The sequence below is a fragment of the Capra hircus genome, chromosome 1, assembly GCF_001704415.2.
Source record: "Capra hircus breed San Clemente chromosome 1, ASM170441v1, whole genome shotgun sequence".
In the NCBI taxonomy this organism is placed as follows: Eukaryota; Metazoa; Chordata; class Mammalia; order Artiodactyla; family Bovidae; genus Capra; species Capra hircus.
Window position 1 is genome coordinate 23,606,889 of NC_030808.1, and position 16,258 is coordinate 23,623,146.

At 36.5% G+C, this 16,258-nt stretch overlaps 1 protein-coding gene across 6 annotated transcripts in view; it reads left to right on the plus strand.

The window, feature by feature from the left end:
* The window catches only part of ROBO2 (roundabout guidance receptor 2), a 660,838-nt gene that overhangs the window by 586,594 nt on the left and 57,986 nt on the right, over nucleotides 1–16,258 (plus strand). For all 6 annotated transcript variants that reach the window (XM_018053546.1, XM_005674776.3, XM_018053521.1 and 3 more), the window contains exon 18: nucleotides 8,852–9,034. In XM_018053546.1, the coding sequence (XP_017909035.1) occupies nucleotides 8,852–9,034 (183 nt within the window). The remainder of the gene's footprint in view (nucleotides 1–8,851; nucleotides 9,035–16,258) is intronic.

Below are 16,258 nucleotides of genomic sequence, written 5' to 3' on the forward strand. Positions count from 1 at the left end.
CCTGCATTCAGATTTCTCAGGAGGCAGGTCAGGTGGTCTAGTATTCCCATCTTATCTCTTGAATTTTCCACAGTTTATTGTGATTCACACAGTCAAAGGCTTTGGCATAGTCAATAAAGGAGAAATAGATGTTTTCCTGGAGCTCTCTTGCTTTTTCAATGATCCAGCAGATGTTGGCAATTTGAACTCTGGTTACTCTGCCTTTTCTAAATCCAGCTTGAACATCTGGAACTTCACAGTTCATGTACTGTTGAAGTCTGGCTTGGAGAATTTTGAGCATTACTTTGCTAGCACATGAGATGAGAGCAATTGTGTGGTAGTCTGAGCATTCTTTGGCATTACCTTTCTTTGCAAGTGGAATGAAAACTGACTTTTCAGTCAGTTTTCACTGGTCAGCTCACAGGTCAGTCCTGTGACCACTGCTGAGTTTTCCAGATTTGCTGGCATTATTTAGTGTGGCACTTTCACAACATCATCTTTTAGGATTGAAATAACTCAACTGGAATTCCATCACCTCCACTAGCTTTGTTCATAGTGATACTTCCTAAGGCCCACTCGACATCACATTCCAGGATGTCTGGCTCTAGGTGAATGATCACACCCTCGTGATTATCTGGGTCATGAGATCTTTTTTGTACAGTTCTTCTGTGTGTTCTTGCCACCTCTTGATATCGTCTACTTCTGTTAGGTCCATACCATTTCTGTCCTTTATTGAGCCCATCTTTGCATGGAATGTTCCCTTGGTATCTCTAATTTTCTTTGAGAGATCTCTTGTCTTTCCCATTCTGTCGTTTTCCTCTATTTCTTTGCACTGATCGCTGAGGAAGGCTTTTTTATCTCTCCTTGCTATTCTTTGGAACTCTCCATTCAAGTGGGTTTATCTTTCCTTTTCTCCTTTGCCTTTCTCTTCTCTTGTTTTCTCAGCTATTTGTAAGGGCTCCTCAAACAACCATTTTGCCTTTTCACGTGATCTCTCCCTTACTTTTTAGTCACACCGGCTGCTGTGAATGCTGCCCTCTGACATCTCCTACAAATAAAATTGTGATTTTCAGCTTGGGTTCTAGCTCCCTAGCACTGCATGGATTGAGCTCTTTAAGGGGCTAGAAAGCTTCATGAAGGCAGATTTTTTTTTTCCTGACTGTTTTATTCTTTCAAAAGGCAAATCCCTTCAGTTCACCCTGATTTTATTTGTCATTGTCTGTAGCTTGTTAAATATTCTTCCTAGAGTTTATATTTTTTTAAAATACTTGTCCAGAGTTTGAGACAAACAAATGTGCCATTCCCATGCTTTTCTGTTTATTTTCAAAAATGATGCATATAGAGCATACTATCAAAATCTGGGAAATTGTTTCTTATTACAAAGCCACTTATTGTAAATAAAGAGATTTAACATTAAGTCATATGCTTCCCAGGTGGCTCAGTGAGAAAGAATCCACCTGCCAATGCAGGAGATGCAGGAAATGTGGTTTTGATCCCATGGTAGGAAAGATTCCCTAGAGGAGGAAATGGCATCACACTCCAGCATCTTGCGTGTAAAATCCCATGGACAGTGGAGCCTACAGGCTACAGTCCATGGGGTTGCACAGAGCTGGACACAACTGGGCACATGTGCATGAAATATTCTGTCATGATGTTAAAAATTCTTGGATTCTCCAAGTGTTCTTTCTTTTATATATTAAAAGCATTTAAAAAGTCATAGTATTAACTTTTCTTTAAATTGTATTCCCTTTCTTAATTAGTCATACAGATGGAATTAATTTCTTAACCTAAGGGAAGCCTATAATCTTGGCCCTTCTGAGATCTTCTAAAGTAAATTGGAATAAGAAGGAAATACAGGTACACCCAAAGGATTTAATAGATTTAGATATAGATATGCGTTCTTATTTCTACATGTTTTATAAATAATATTTAGAATATATTATTAAGAAATAAAGCAGTAAGTTTTCACTTAAAAAATATGAAACATATTTGAAAGGCTTCCCTGGTGGCTCAGACAGTAAAGAATCTGCCTGAAATGCAAAAGACCCGGGTTCAACCCCTAGGTTGGAAAGATTCCCCTGAAGAAAATAATGGCAACCCACTCCAGTATTCTTGCCTTGAGAATCCCAGGGACAGAGGAGCCTCATGGGCAACAGTCCATGAGGTCACAAAGAGTCAGATACAACTGAGCAACTAACATACTTCAAAAGGTGTAGTTTTCTATGACAGCTCCTTGATAAGTAAGCAAAGCATATTTTTCACTGCTCCTCTAGCATATACATATAAAAAGTTTGACTGAATGTAATTTTTCTAAATCAAAGGCCAATAGGATTATCAAACATCTATATTTCCCTTTCATGGTTTTTTTTCTATTACCTTTGCTAATAAATAAATACTCTTGTATTATTTTAAAAAGATTGAGTGATCAAGTGGATAATGAGTACCTTGTAATTTGTTTATGTATCATACAACTTTTTAGATTTTTATATGAAATAAAAATAAAATTATAAGTAATATTTCTATCTCCTCTTTATATGGATAAAATATACCTTATCCAAGATCTAATTATAGAAAATAGAGTTGCACCACTTGAAATAAATGAAAAATACAAACAACACAGACACACACACATGCACAATTCAATTTGAAAAAGGCTATTTGACCTCGAAAGATTTATTTCTTTTTAATATCTACTGTTGTACTGCTTAATTGTTTCTTTAATTACTCCCACATATCTACCTTAACATCTTGTCTGATAACCTTATCTACACAACTGTTATTCCTTAGTTGAAAAGTGATTTAGTGATGGCTAATCTCCTCTTCTCTTTCAATTTATGCTTTCCCTATTGTCTACTCAGTACTGGAAACAGCACTTGAAGTGACTCAAGCTCTTCCTCATTTCCCCTTTGCTTTAATTAAATCATGTATTGGCATTTGATGTAATTTATGGCCGATAATTTTAGATTTGTCTTATGCCAGAAAATGTACTGTTTCATCTATTCCTTGTCAGCTTAGCTTTTATTCCAGAAAGGTACATTAAAAGGACTTTTAATTAAAATATTATATAAATATAATAAGCAGCCTCACCCAGGCTTAGCAGTAATATTGTTCTTTTGTCTGCCATTTCCACTGTTAAAGTGACTTTTACATCAAAATATCCATAATTCTGTTTGCAACTGCACACACAAAAAAGCAACCAAATATATTTACATATATAAGCATCAAACAGCCATGTCATATAATAAACTTATATTGACTTAAAAGTCTCAATATTCTTGCTTAATAATACAGCTTGTTTCTATAATCATTTGGCCATTTCACACTTACCTTACATAGTTGGTAATAATATGTGGAACAGCTGCAAACTTTCACAGTAATAGGTACAGTCGAATCTGATGTGTCTAATTAATTTTTAGTCCAACAAATTAGTTTGGTTCTTCATTACTCTCCAATGGGAGGAAGACATTATATTTCATTATATGTTTTTTGTCTGAAAGAGCAACACACTGTCAGGTCACACACATCCCATATCTGTGCTCTAATTAGTTCAACTGACAACATTGTTTCAGAAGTACTAGCTATACAAGAAACAGTAATACACCTTGGGCAACATAAATATTCCACTATATTCAATGTGATGTTTTATGACTCTTTTACACAAATGAAGGACAAATTTTCTTTTCTGATTGTGCTATGAGGTGTTTTCTTTTTAGTTATAGCTAGTGTTTAGCACAGTCAACATATATGAATATGAGCTCATTTTAAATACATTTTAGACTATGTTTATATGTATAATGATTCAAAGCAAATAGATTAGGAAAATGAACCAGATTTTACTACACAGGTAAAGATGATTTTTAAATCTGAAAATTAACACAAAAGAAACTTCAGAAATGAAATACTGGGCTATATAAAAATTGGACATATCAATGGAACATTACGTTGTAGGATGGGCATGATGAAGGACACAAACAATAAAGACCCAACAGAAGCAGAACAGATTAAGAAAAGTTCGCAAGAATACACAGAAAAACTATACCAGAAAAATCTTAATACTCTGGATAACAATGATGATGTGGTCATTCACCTAGAGCCAGACATCCTGGAGTGTGAAGTCAGCTGGGTCTTAGGAAGCATTACTATGAACAAGCTAGTGGAGGTGATGGAATTCCAGTTGAACTACTTAAAATGCTAAAAGATTATGCTGTTAACATGTTGCACTCAATATGTCAGCAAATTTGGAAAACTCAGTACTGGCTTGGGATAGGAAAGGTCAGTTTTCATTCCAATCCCAAAGATGGGCAATGCCAAAGAATGTTCAAACTACTGTACAGTTGCGTTCATTTCTCATGCTAGTAAGTGTATGCTTTAAATTCTTCAAACTAGGCTTCAACAGTATGTGAACAGAGAACTCCAGATGTATAAGCTGGGTTGAGAAAAGACAGAGGAATCAGAGATCAAATTGCCAACATCTCTTGGATCACAGAAAAAAGCAAGGGAATTCCAAAGAAACATCTACTTCTGCTTCACTGACTACACTGAAGCCTTTGATGTATGGATCACAACAAACTTTGGAAAATTCTCTAAGATATGAGAATATCAGATCACCTTACCTGTTTCCTGAGAAAGCTGTGTACAGGTCAAGAAGCAACAGCTGGAACAAGACATGGAACAACTGACTGGTTCAAAATTGGGAAAGGAATATGACAAGGCTGTCTGTTGTCACCCTGCTTATTTAAATTATATCCAGAGTATATCATGCAAAATGCCAAGCTGGATTAATCACAAACTGGAATCAAGATTGTCAGGAAAAATGTCAACAACCTCAGATATCCAGATAATACCACACTAATGGCAGAAATTGAAGAGAAAGTAAAGAGACTCTTTATGAGGCTGATAGGAGGGAGTGAAAAACCTTGACACTGAACATTCAATAAATGAAGATGAAGTGATCCGGACCCATCACTTCATGGGAAATAGAAGGGAGAAAAGTGAAAGCAGTGACAAGTTTTATTTTGGGGGGGCTCCAAAATCACTGCAGATGATGACTGCAGCCATGAAATTCAAGGATGCTTTCTCCTTGGAAGGAAAGCTAAGACAAACCTAGACAGCAAATTAAAAAACTGAGACATCACTTTGCCAGTAAAATTTCATATAGTCAAAGCTATGGTTTTTCCACTAGTCATGTACAGATGTGTGAGCTGGACCATGAAGAAAGCTGAGTGCCAAAGAATTGATACTTTTGAATTGTGGTGCAGGAAAAAATGCATGAGAGTCCCCTGGACAGCAAGGAGATCAAACCAGCCAATCCTAAAGGAAATCAACCCTGAATATGCATTGGAAGACTGTTGCTGAACATGAGTTTCCAATACATTGGACACCTGATGGGAAGAGCTGACTCTTTGAAAAAGACCCTGATGCTGGGAAAGATGGAACGCAAAAGAAGTGAGCAGCAGAGCATGAGATGGTTAGATAGCATCACTGACTCAATGCACATGAACGTAAGAAAACTTTGGGAGAGAGTGAAGGACAGAGGAGCCTCACGTGCTGCAGTCCACAGGGTCACAAAGAGTCAGACACGACCTAGCAACTGAACAACAAATAACAAACAATTGGGCATTCTGATTGGCTTAACAAAGTAAAAAGTTCTTTGTTATTCATAGTCAGTCTAATATGGGTTTGCAGAATGCAGGATGGGGTTTCTACTCCATAGAGTTTTTCATGAAACGTGGATCCTTCCAGTCAATGGTGTACCGTCTCTCATAGGATCAGCATCCCACAACTGATCCCTTGTTCTATCCAACACCTTAGGAAAAAGAGTATGAAGTGCTGTCACAGTGGTACATGGATTGGTCCAGAGATACCATGCATCTGCCTGTGTACAATTGTCCAATATTCAGTCACTTTGTGGCACTCAACTACAAGGGAGGGTGGGAGATACAGGCTAATTTTCTCCTCTGGAAGAAAGGTGAAACCTTGGTAAACAAGTCACCTATGGTTTGAAGGGCTCTCACATCTAGATAATGAACAACTTATATTCCTACCTGGGGCTTCCTTGGTGACTCAGATGGTAAAGAATCTGCCAGCAATGCACGCATGATTGGGCACACACACATGCACATGTAGAGAGGTTCATAGGAACACTAGAATCTGTGACTCAGGTTATGGCCCAGGTAAAGCTGAGTTACTTAAGACCCACTCATGTAGGAGTAAAGTAAAAGTAAAGTCTTAGTCATTCAGTCCTGTCCATCTCTTTGCTACCTCAGGGACTCTAGCCCGCCTGGCTCCTCTGTCCATGGGATTCTCCAGGCAACCTACTGGAGTGGGTTGCCATGCCCTCCTCCAGGGGATCTTCCTCATCTCCTTTGTGTCCCGCATTGCAGGCAGATTCTTTACTGCTGAGCCACCAGGGAAGTCCACTCCTTATATTCATCATCTGGATTGATCCTCCCAAATATATGAAATAGACGCTACTGTCACCAGCTAACAGAAACAGGGATTCTAGAAGATTACATGCCCTACATAAACCCACTGCTTTCCTAGCTAGGAAGTGACAGAGATGATACTCAAGTGTGGAACTTCTTAGACCTTGCTGTTTCCAGTATGTTACAGTGCCAGGATAACTGAAGCAAGAGAATTACATGTTCCTTTGATATGATAGGCTGAAATTTGCCATTTATATTTTGCTTACAATTTATTTTTTAATTATTTGTTTGCTCACTAATGAGATATTAATATGAGAATTCACTTAGTTTCCAGTTTCTGAATTCATTCATCTATTAAATAAGTACCTAACTCTTTACTCATTAGTAACGTTAGAATTCCATGAGTCTTGCTGCTAAGTCACTTCAGTCGTGTCTGACTCTGTGCGACCCCATAGATGGCAGCCTACCAGGCTCCCCTGTCCCTGGGATTTTCCAGGCAAGAACAATGGAGTGGGTTGCCACTTCCTTCTCCGATGCATGAAAGTGAAAAGTGAAAGTGGAGTCGCTCAGTCGTGTCCGACTCTTCACGACCCCACAGACTGCAGCCCACCAGGCTCTTCTGCCCATGGGATTTTCCAGGCAAGAGTACTGGAGTGGGGTGCCATTGCTTCAGTCAGTCAGTCAGTCAGTTCAGTCGCTCAGTCATGTCCGACTCTTTGGGACCCCATGAATCACAGCAACCCAGGCCTCCCTGTCCATCACCAACTCCCGGAGTTCACTCAGACTCACGTCCATCGAGTCAGTGATGCCATCCAGCCGTCTCATCCTCTGTCATCCCCTTCTTCTCCTGCCCCCAATCCCTCCCAGCATCAAAGTCTTTTCCAATGAGTCAACTCTTCGCATGAGGTGGCCAAAGTACTGGAGTTTCAGCTTTAGCATCATTCCTTCCAAAGAAATCCCAGGGTTGATCTCCTTCAGAATGGACTGGTTGGATCTCCTTGCAGTCCAAGGGACTCTCAAGAGTCTTCTCCAACACCACAGTTCAGAAGCATCAATTCTTTAGTGCTCAGCCTTCTTCACAGTCCAACTCTCACATCCATACATGACTACTGGAAAAACCATAGCCTTGACTAGATGGACCGTAGTCAGCAAAGTAATGTCTCTGCTTTTGAATGTACTATCTAGGTTGGTCATAACTTTTCTTCCAAGGAGTAAGCGTCTTTTAATTTCATGGCTGCAGTCACCATCTGCAGTGATTTTGGAGCCCCCCAAAATAAAGTCTGACATTGCTTCCACTGTTTCCCCATCTATTTCCCATGAAGCGATGGGACCGGATGCCATGATCTTTGTTTTCTGAATGTTAAGCTTTAAGCCAACTTTTTCACTCTCCTCTTTCACTTTCATCAAGAGGCTTTTTAGTTCCTCTTCACTTTCTGCCATAAGGGTGGTGTCATCTGCATATCTGAGGTTATTGATGTTTATCCCAGCAATCTTGATTCCAGCTTGTGTTTCTTCCAGTCCAGCATTTCTCATGATGTACTCTGCATATAAGTTAAATAAGCAGGGTGACATTATACAGCCTTGATGTACTCCTTTTCCAAACCTGTTTAAAAACGTGGATTGAGATTGTCTTTATTATGTCTGAGAGGGCTAAACTGTCAGAAATGTGACAACTTCTAAAATAATCTTAGTCTAGATTTAAATGTATGATTTGTTACATAGACCTTAGAATTAACTTTCAAGTTGTTTTGTATCTAACTTCATATGGATTTTCAAGTTGTTTTGTAGCCAGCTTTCAAGTGGATTTTCAAATTATTTTCAGATACTTTCAGGGCATTGAGAAGTTTTATCTTTCTGTGAGATTTTAACTATAGATACTAATCTCTATGAAAAGATGTTTATGTTATTTTCATTATTTTATATAGCAGTTTCAATACCTTCCAGAAAATTAAAGTATGTTTGATCAAGGTAAATTATTTGGTAAAATATTAAGAGAAATATTTTGATCATCTGTTTTAGGCAGTGCTGTAGGGGACAAGTAGTTTGCAAATACCCGGTTTAAATGTTGTAGTTGCTTTTCTTTTTTTTAAATGAGAATTGTCTTACAAAATCCTTTACCTAACTAAAGAAAAGTTATTATTATTTCAGCTCACACGCTTGTTTTAGTACTTATATATGAGGCAATAAATCAAGAAGTGATTCTGAATCTGTCTATAGTAAAACAAAACACAATGTTCTTAATCACATTTCAAACTTATGATTTGATTCTTCTTTTGAAACTTATAAAATCTGCTTACCAGTAAATTGTGACAGGGTCAGGACACAACAAATATTACCTGCTTCAAAGAAGGTTACAATCTTCTGTGCCTTTGGTGTAGCACGCATGTATTTTTGTGGGGTTTTGGTCTTAATATTTACTAGCACTAACACTATTGTTTCTTCCATAGGGGGACGAAATGAAGTTGTCATTACCGAAAACAATAACAGCATAACTGAGCAAATCACTGATGTTGTGAAGCAACCAGCTTTTATAGCTGGTATTGGTGGTGCCTGCTGGGTAATTCTGATGGGTTTTAGCATCTGGTTGTACTGGAGAAGAAAGAAGAGAAAGGGACTCAGTAATTATGCTGGTAAGAGGCTATTTCCAGCTAAGAAAATGTCTTAGCTCTAGAAATATGATAAAATGCAAGGGAAGGAATGAAATGGAATATGAATGAGTGAATGAAGGGGTGTTTTTTGCTTGATTTAAACCATTATAAACAACATGCTTTAACACTGCTCTTCATCATATCACATTATGACCATAAGATCATCTTTTTGCCTGTATCTCCAAGGCATAAGAAGAGTGCATACCAATTAAGTGATTAGCCATTTTTCTTAATAGTTCAACACAAACACACACACACATAGACTTTGCAAACTATGACACCATGGTTGAGAAGTATATTTAGGCAAGAGCATTCCTAAAATGCTCAGGAAAAAAAGAGAAAGGGTTTGAAATGTAGTTTTTTGTATTTACAATACAGATTACAAAGGGAAATATATCCCAAATGGAAAATACAAACCAAGCAAAAAATTTCACGAGGATTGATGAAACTAATGAGGCATGATTTGTTTTACTAGTCACTTAGATAGAATGTCTATTTTAAAGTGACCAATGAGCATTTTAGAAAGAAGAAAAAACAGAAGCAAAAGAAAGAGAAGAAAAATAAGATCCTAGATGTTCTACATGTTTGCAAAAATGTTTTCTTTGAATCCAGAACAGGAATTTTAAGGATGTCCAAAGTTATGGCCTTCAAAATGTATCCAAGGCAGAAAGAGAAAATTATCATCAGTGAGTGAAAAATGACCTCGACAATGAAGCTATGTTCAGTTAAAGTTTGAATTGCATTCATTTTAAGTACTTTCTCTAACAATGATAAAAAAATTGCCTCACAAATACTTTACATTTTCTAGAATTTTCACGGGAACAGTTTTAATTTATCATTGTCCTACATATACTTTAAAAATCTTTGAGATATTTTATTCATCTTCTATTTCTAATTTTTACTTTAATAAAAAGCATAAATGTCTTCATAAGTGATTTTGACAGAGGCTTCGTTACTTATTAAGCTTATCAGCTGCTGTAACTTGTAGGCATCCAAGCTTCTGAGAATAGTTCAAAATGAAACAAACAACATCCATTTGGTTGTTTTTCCTATTATTGAATAGTATTTAAAAATATGATCAGTTGATGATCACATTTGCTGCTCATGACGATAGCTTGTAGAAATGTTTGTTAGTTACTGGTTAGAATATATTCCTAGATCTAGAGAAGATAGTTAGTGTATTCATTGCAGAAGGGTTTCCATACTTGGTGACTTGCTATTGCTGTGCCATTCTCATTTCTTATTGGTTGCTGATGCTTGCTTCCTTATGCTTTGTCATCTGAGTGCTTTATCACCCTGCCAATGAAGGAATCTTCCTGGAAAGGGATGTGGGCAATGACTGCTGAGTGTCAGAGTCATGAGCATGAATGAGACTTTGACGTTACTTCTTGTTTTGCAGCCCAGTCCCCTGCTTTCATTCCTTGAAGATACTGTCCGTTTACCTGTCTGTTTAGTCAGTCACCATGTTCTTTTTAAAAAAATTTTATTTTTACTTTCACCATGTTCTGTTTCATCTCTGTGACATGCTCATATAAATCAAAGACTTTTTGTGTTTATCTCTTTGCTTGACTTTAGTGAAAATAATAGACTGACAGTGTTAGTCACTTCAGTGCCATATTTGGAGTGTTGCAGTTTTATCCTCTGTAGGATTTTCATTCACTTCTTCCAAATAGCATTACTCTCATAATTAGTAGTTATGTTTTTTTGTAAAATCATGTCAGAGAGCCTTTCTTCTTTTCTTTCTTCTTCTCTTTAAAAACAGCAGTTCTTTACATTTGATTGGAAAATATCTGTTGGTCTTTGAGCTGGACAAGAATAGCACATTTCCTGTTGTCATTTCTCATTGTGATTGATATCCATCTGCTTGTAGAAGAACTGCTAACTCAGAAGGTGCTATGCCCTTCAGATATTTTGGAATCAGGCCAAGCCACAGAACAGGCTTTCTGAACCTTTATCCTTAATTGATAGATGGCTGACTCTCAGAATGGATTCACCTTCAGCTGGAAATTTGCCTTCCAGCAACTGCTGTTCTCTTCTAGGTGAGAAGCAAATGAAAATCCACACTACAGGTACTCAGCACGGCATATCTGACTTGGTAATATTCTCTACTCATTTCCCCCCGTAAATATCCTAACCGCCATCTTCTGGAATTTTTATATTCTTGTCTTTCTACAGCTTAAAGAAAATGAGGATTGTAAATAGGCATGCTTAGTGTAGTATTTGTTTATCATGTTTGAATTTCTGATATTTGATATATGAGCTAATGATCTGTTTTAAGAGCACAAAGATTTCATACAGGGCTAATTTTCTGTGAAGTATTTTATAGAAGTTATCGAGAAAGTAGTCTATGTGTAATGGTTCTGTTTGTATTTTGGTTTTCACAGAAATTTCTGTGGGAATCTTATAATTTTACAAGAATGAAATGCAAAACTGGTAAGCTTAAAGCAATATAATTTTACTCAGAACATGAGAAGTCTAATATTTCTACTTTTTACTACACAGTAATATCTATATCGTTTCAAATTTTTCTTACTGATTTATGACACCAGTGATAATTTTTTTCAAAGAAACATAAGTCTATATTGGGATCAGTATTTAATTTATAACAAAAGATGACTTCATTTGCTTTAGACCCCAAATGTGATCTTAGATTCTACTTCAACATCTGTTGCAATTCATATAAATTCAGAAACATGCATTTTAATAATGCTGATCCTAAGTAGAATTAAAGTGGTGATTTAGTCGCTAAGTTGTGTCTGACTCTTGCAACCCCAGGGGCTGTAGCCCACCAGGCTTCTCTGTCCATGGGATTTTCGAGGCAAGAATACTGGAGTGAGTTGCCGTTTCCTTCTCCAAACCAGCAACTGAACCCAGGTCTCTTGCACTGCAGATAGATTCTTTACCAACTGAGCTACCCTGGAATTCCCAAGTAGAATTGAAAAGTAGGTTGAATTTGACTTCAGTACTTGCCTTTTCTACTTCATTCCAAGTCTTCTTAGTATCACAAGTAGATTTTAACCATCATAAGGAAGATTTTAACTATTGGGGAGAAGAAATCCTTTGCAGAAGGGAAAATCCAAGTCTTCACAGGATGCCTTCCACTCACTCTATAGGCAAAAGTTCACCCACTGACTTTTACCGTGTTAATCTTTGACTCTCCATCTCCATATGGAAAATTATATTTGAATGCTTAGAAGAAAGGTAAAAAGAAATGACATGCTATTCAGTGTTGATATTTTTTCTTATGATTCAAAAGAGTTAACATATTGATCATAGAATACTAGTGGATCAACACCTTAGATTGTAAAAGCAACTGTTAGGAATCAAATATAAACTTATACAGCGAAAGGATCTGAGAGGAGAATTTGGCCTGAATGTAAAGTTTTGCTTCTTTACAGAGCAGAACATGGCGATTTCCCCAGGGCAAAGTTACTAGCTTCCTATTTCAGTTTTTTCCTATTTATTCTTTGTTTAAATTCTTCAGACACAAACACGCACGAAAGGTTTGCTGGTGGCTCACAGATGGGCAACTAGAAAGAGAAACGTATTCCCCTGTCTCGTATTCTACATGAAATCATTTTATTTTTCTCTAGAATAACATGCAATGTTATTTATCTTGATCTTCATTGAGTAGTAACAGTTCTTGCCATTGCATGTGAGCTTCCTGACTGCCAAAAAGATTCACTACCTGAGTTGTTATAGGATGAAATAGAATCATGAAGACATTTTGGCAGAAAATATTAGGTGATTTTTGAATCTAGAGAAGATGTTTGATTGTATGTGTTAATGGTGTTTGTGAATAGAAAAGTGAACAATACGGTTTGAATAGAGCCATGCAGCTTTCACAGGGGTTCTGTATATCATATTATGATCTTCATGAAGCCGCATGATGCTTTTCAAACTAATGCTGGTTGTATTTCTATCAATAATTTTTAAGTTATCAACTTTTTAATGGAAGTAAACTAACTTTCACAGTTTTAAAGGGGTGAGTTCTATTTTATGAATATTACCTCTGAGGATGACAGATTTGATTAAACTCAGTAAATGTAAATAATTTAATGAGTGAGCAAATTAGGAAATACCAAACACTTCATGCATAGGTTTTAAACCGTTGGTGAAATTATTTGACAAAACCATCCTAAGACAGCTAAAAGATTTGATGGCATTTTTATACTCTGATTATCTGGGCTTGAGTTAAGGCTTATTAAAAGAGGATTAATCTACATTCATAGTTGAGAAATAGCTTATCAGGCAAGGGAATGAGGCTTGGCTGGCGACATTAAAGTTTCTATTTGGAGTAGGAAAATGTGGCCTACTAGAGATAGGCACTCTGAAAGCTTCCTTACCTCAAAATGTCAATTTTCCATGTAGTTATATTTCCCTTCCCCCTCAGTGCTAGCAGGCATGAGATTAGGATTAATCCTGACAGATAATAGTAGAGGTACTTTGTATATGATCTGAACTTGCAAAATCTCTTTACCTTCTATCTTTCATAAATGCTGCAATAAATTCAGAATATTTAATGCATTTCTAAAACAGTTAAGAACGAGGTGTCTGTAGAGCTTTTTGGAAGCCTTAGCACTAGTCAGTTTTAGCAATAAAAACTCCTATGCATTCTGTGCTGCTCCCTTCAAAGTTCTTAATCTTACATGTTATCAGAAACTCCTGGCAAAACACATTCACTTATTTCAAAGTTAATTCTCACAACCACAAAGTTACTACACTATGATTATCAAAACTGTGATAGAGCAAGACTGTTCAACCACTTACCCTCTCTACCTTCTTCCTGTCAGCTTTAAGGTAGTTCATCACCTGTGAAATGAGAGCTACTTCAAAACAGCTTTCAAATTTGCTGTGGCATTTATTTTTATGTTTCTCTGTCTCTACACACACACAAAATGTTGATCAAAACACCGAATATGACTTCCATTTTAGGAGATCTAATTGTTTATCCTTTCTCATCTGTTTTTAATCTCACGGCCTACTAGAACTCAGTTACTTTTGGTCTGCTTTTCAAAATGGAACAAATCTAAAAGTTTTGGAGCATGGGAAGAAAAGGAAACCAGAAAAAGTATACTCTTTTTCCCTTGCTTCAAAAAAGACAACTATTCAACTTTATTACGTAAGGGTGTTGGGTTTGTTGTTGTTTTCTCCTGATAGAAACACACAAAATTGAAGTTTTTCATATGTATCAAGTTGTGTCCATAGGCCATTTTAAGTCAATTATGTATTTATATAAAGACTATATTTTTGCCTCTGTATAGTTGGTATGAAGAGACACAAACATAAATGTCTTTAAGAACTATTTTTGACAATCTCTTTACAGATTTGAAATTATTTAATGATTTATATAAAAGTAGACAATGGATATGTCTTGAATGTTCTGAAATTTAAAATTCTTTCATTCACAACATTTAATTCAGTTGGTAAATATGGGCTGTACTAGAGTCCATACTCTAACACATCTGTAAATAAGCCTCAATGAGTGTTTGAATGTTCTTTCCCCAACTTTTTATTGTGGTACAATACACATAACATGAAATTTGCTATCTTGACCATTTTGAGTGTATCATTCAGAGGCATTAAATACATTCATGATATTGTGCACCATCATCACCATCCATCTCCATAAATTTTTTCAGCTTTTAAAACTGAAAACCTTTGCCCAGTAAACAACAACTTCCCATTTCCCTCTCCTTCCAGCCATCACAACAGTTTACTTTCTGTCTCTGTGATTTTGACTACTCTGTGTACCTCATATAAATGGACTTTTACAGTATTTGTCTTTTTGTGACTGGCCTATTTCATTTAACATATTGCCCTCAAGGTACATCCAAGTTTTAGCATATGTCAGAATTGCCTTCCTTTGCAAAGCTGATTAATATTCCATTGTGTCTGTATATACACTTATCCATTCATCCATCAATGGATGCTTGGTTTGCTTCCACATTTAGCTGCAATGAATAATGCTGTGATGACCATGGATGTACAGATATCTCTTTGATATCTTGATTTCAGTTCTTTTGGGTATATATCAAGAAGTGGAATTTCTGGGTCTTATTGTAATTCTGTTCTTCATTTTTTGAGAAACAAACATGGTATTTTCAACCGAGGGTAAAATGGTTTTTACCTTCTACCAACAGTACACAATGGTTTCGTTTCTTCATCTTCTCAATAATGTTTATTTTATGTTTCCTGTGTAGAAACCAACCTAACAGGTATGAGGTAACATCTTATTGTAGTTTTGATTTCCATCTCCCTAATGATTAATGATGCTGATCAACTTTCCATTTGCTGACTAGCATCTGAATGACATCTTTGGATAAGATTTTGAGTGTTGCATCTTAGTACTTTAATATTTACAGTTTATGAAAAATTTAACATTGGTAAGTACATAAAGTTAAATACAACTTAATTTTTGTTCGGTTGTCCTTGACTTCAGTTGTCTTCTTTTTTTCCAATATTATTTTTTGCTCTGACAGTAACAGAAAATTTGGGTAAGGAAAAAAGAGCATCCAAATTAAAAATGCTCAGCATCTCCTCTCATAGCTCCTAAACAACACATTTGGAGGTGTAGCCCATTCATGTCTGCTGATAGTCACAACATTATCTTAGCCTTCTGTTATCAAAGTAAAACAATCATTTGATAGTCCATTAAAAAACCACATGCTAGAAAGTCACTTCAGATAGAAAGTTAATTAGCTGCACTGTTTTCACATTTTGTGTTTTTCCAAACTGATCAGACATTTATTTAATGTCACCAGTGATTTTTTTACAATAATTGTTTCAGATCAGCTTGTTGTTTTTGTTGCTGTTGTTAAAAACAGTTATTAAAGGGACCCAACGGGGTATGGACACACAGCTGTCTGTTGATTCCCAACACTTAAGGGAGTCCATCACAAAGCAGACTAGTGATCAGTATTCATCTTCTTCATAGCCAGTCCTGGGCAGGTGCAAAGGTGCTGTCAGGATTGTTTTGTAATGCACTTGAGAAGATACTTAAAAACTTCATAAAGCAGTATACTTTAGGTGCCAACAAGATGTTTCTGAAAGCACTGCCTCATATATTCTTGATAAACCCTTGGATGATGATGATATCGCCTAATTATGATGCCGTAAGAGAAATATGGCAGTGGCCACAGGACTGGAAAAGGTCAGTGTTCATTCCAATCCCAAAGAAAGGCAATGCCAAAGATTGCACAAACT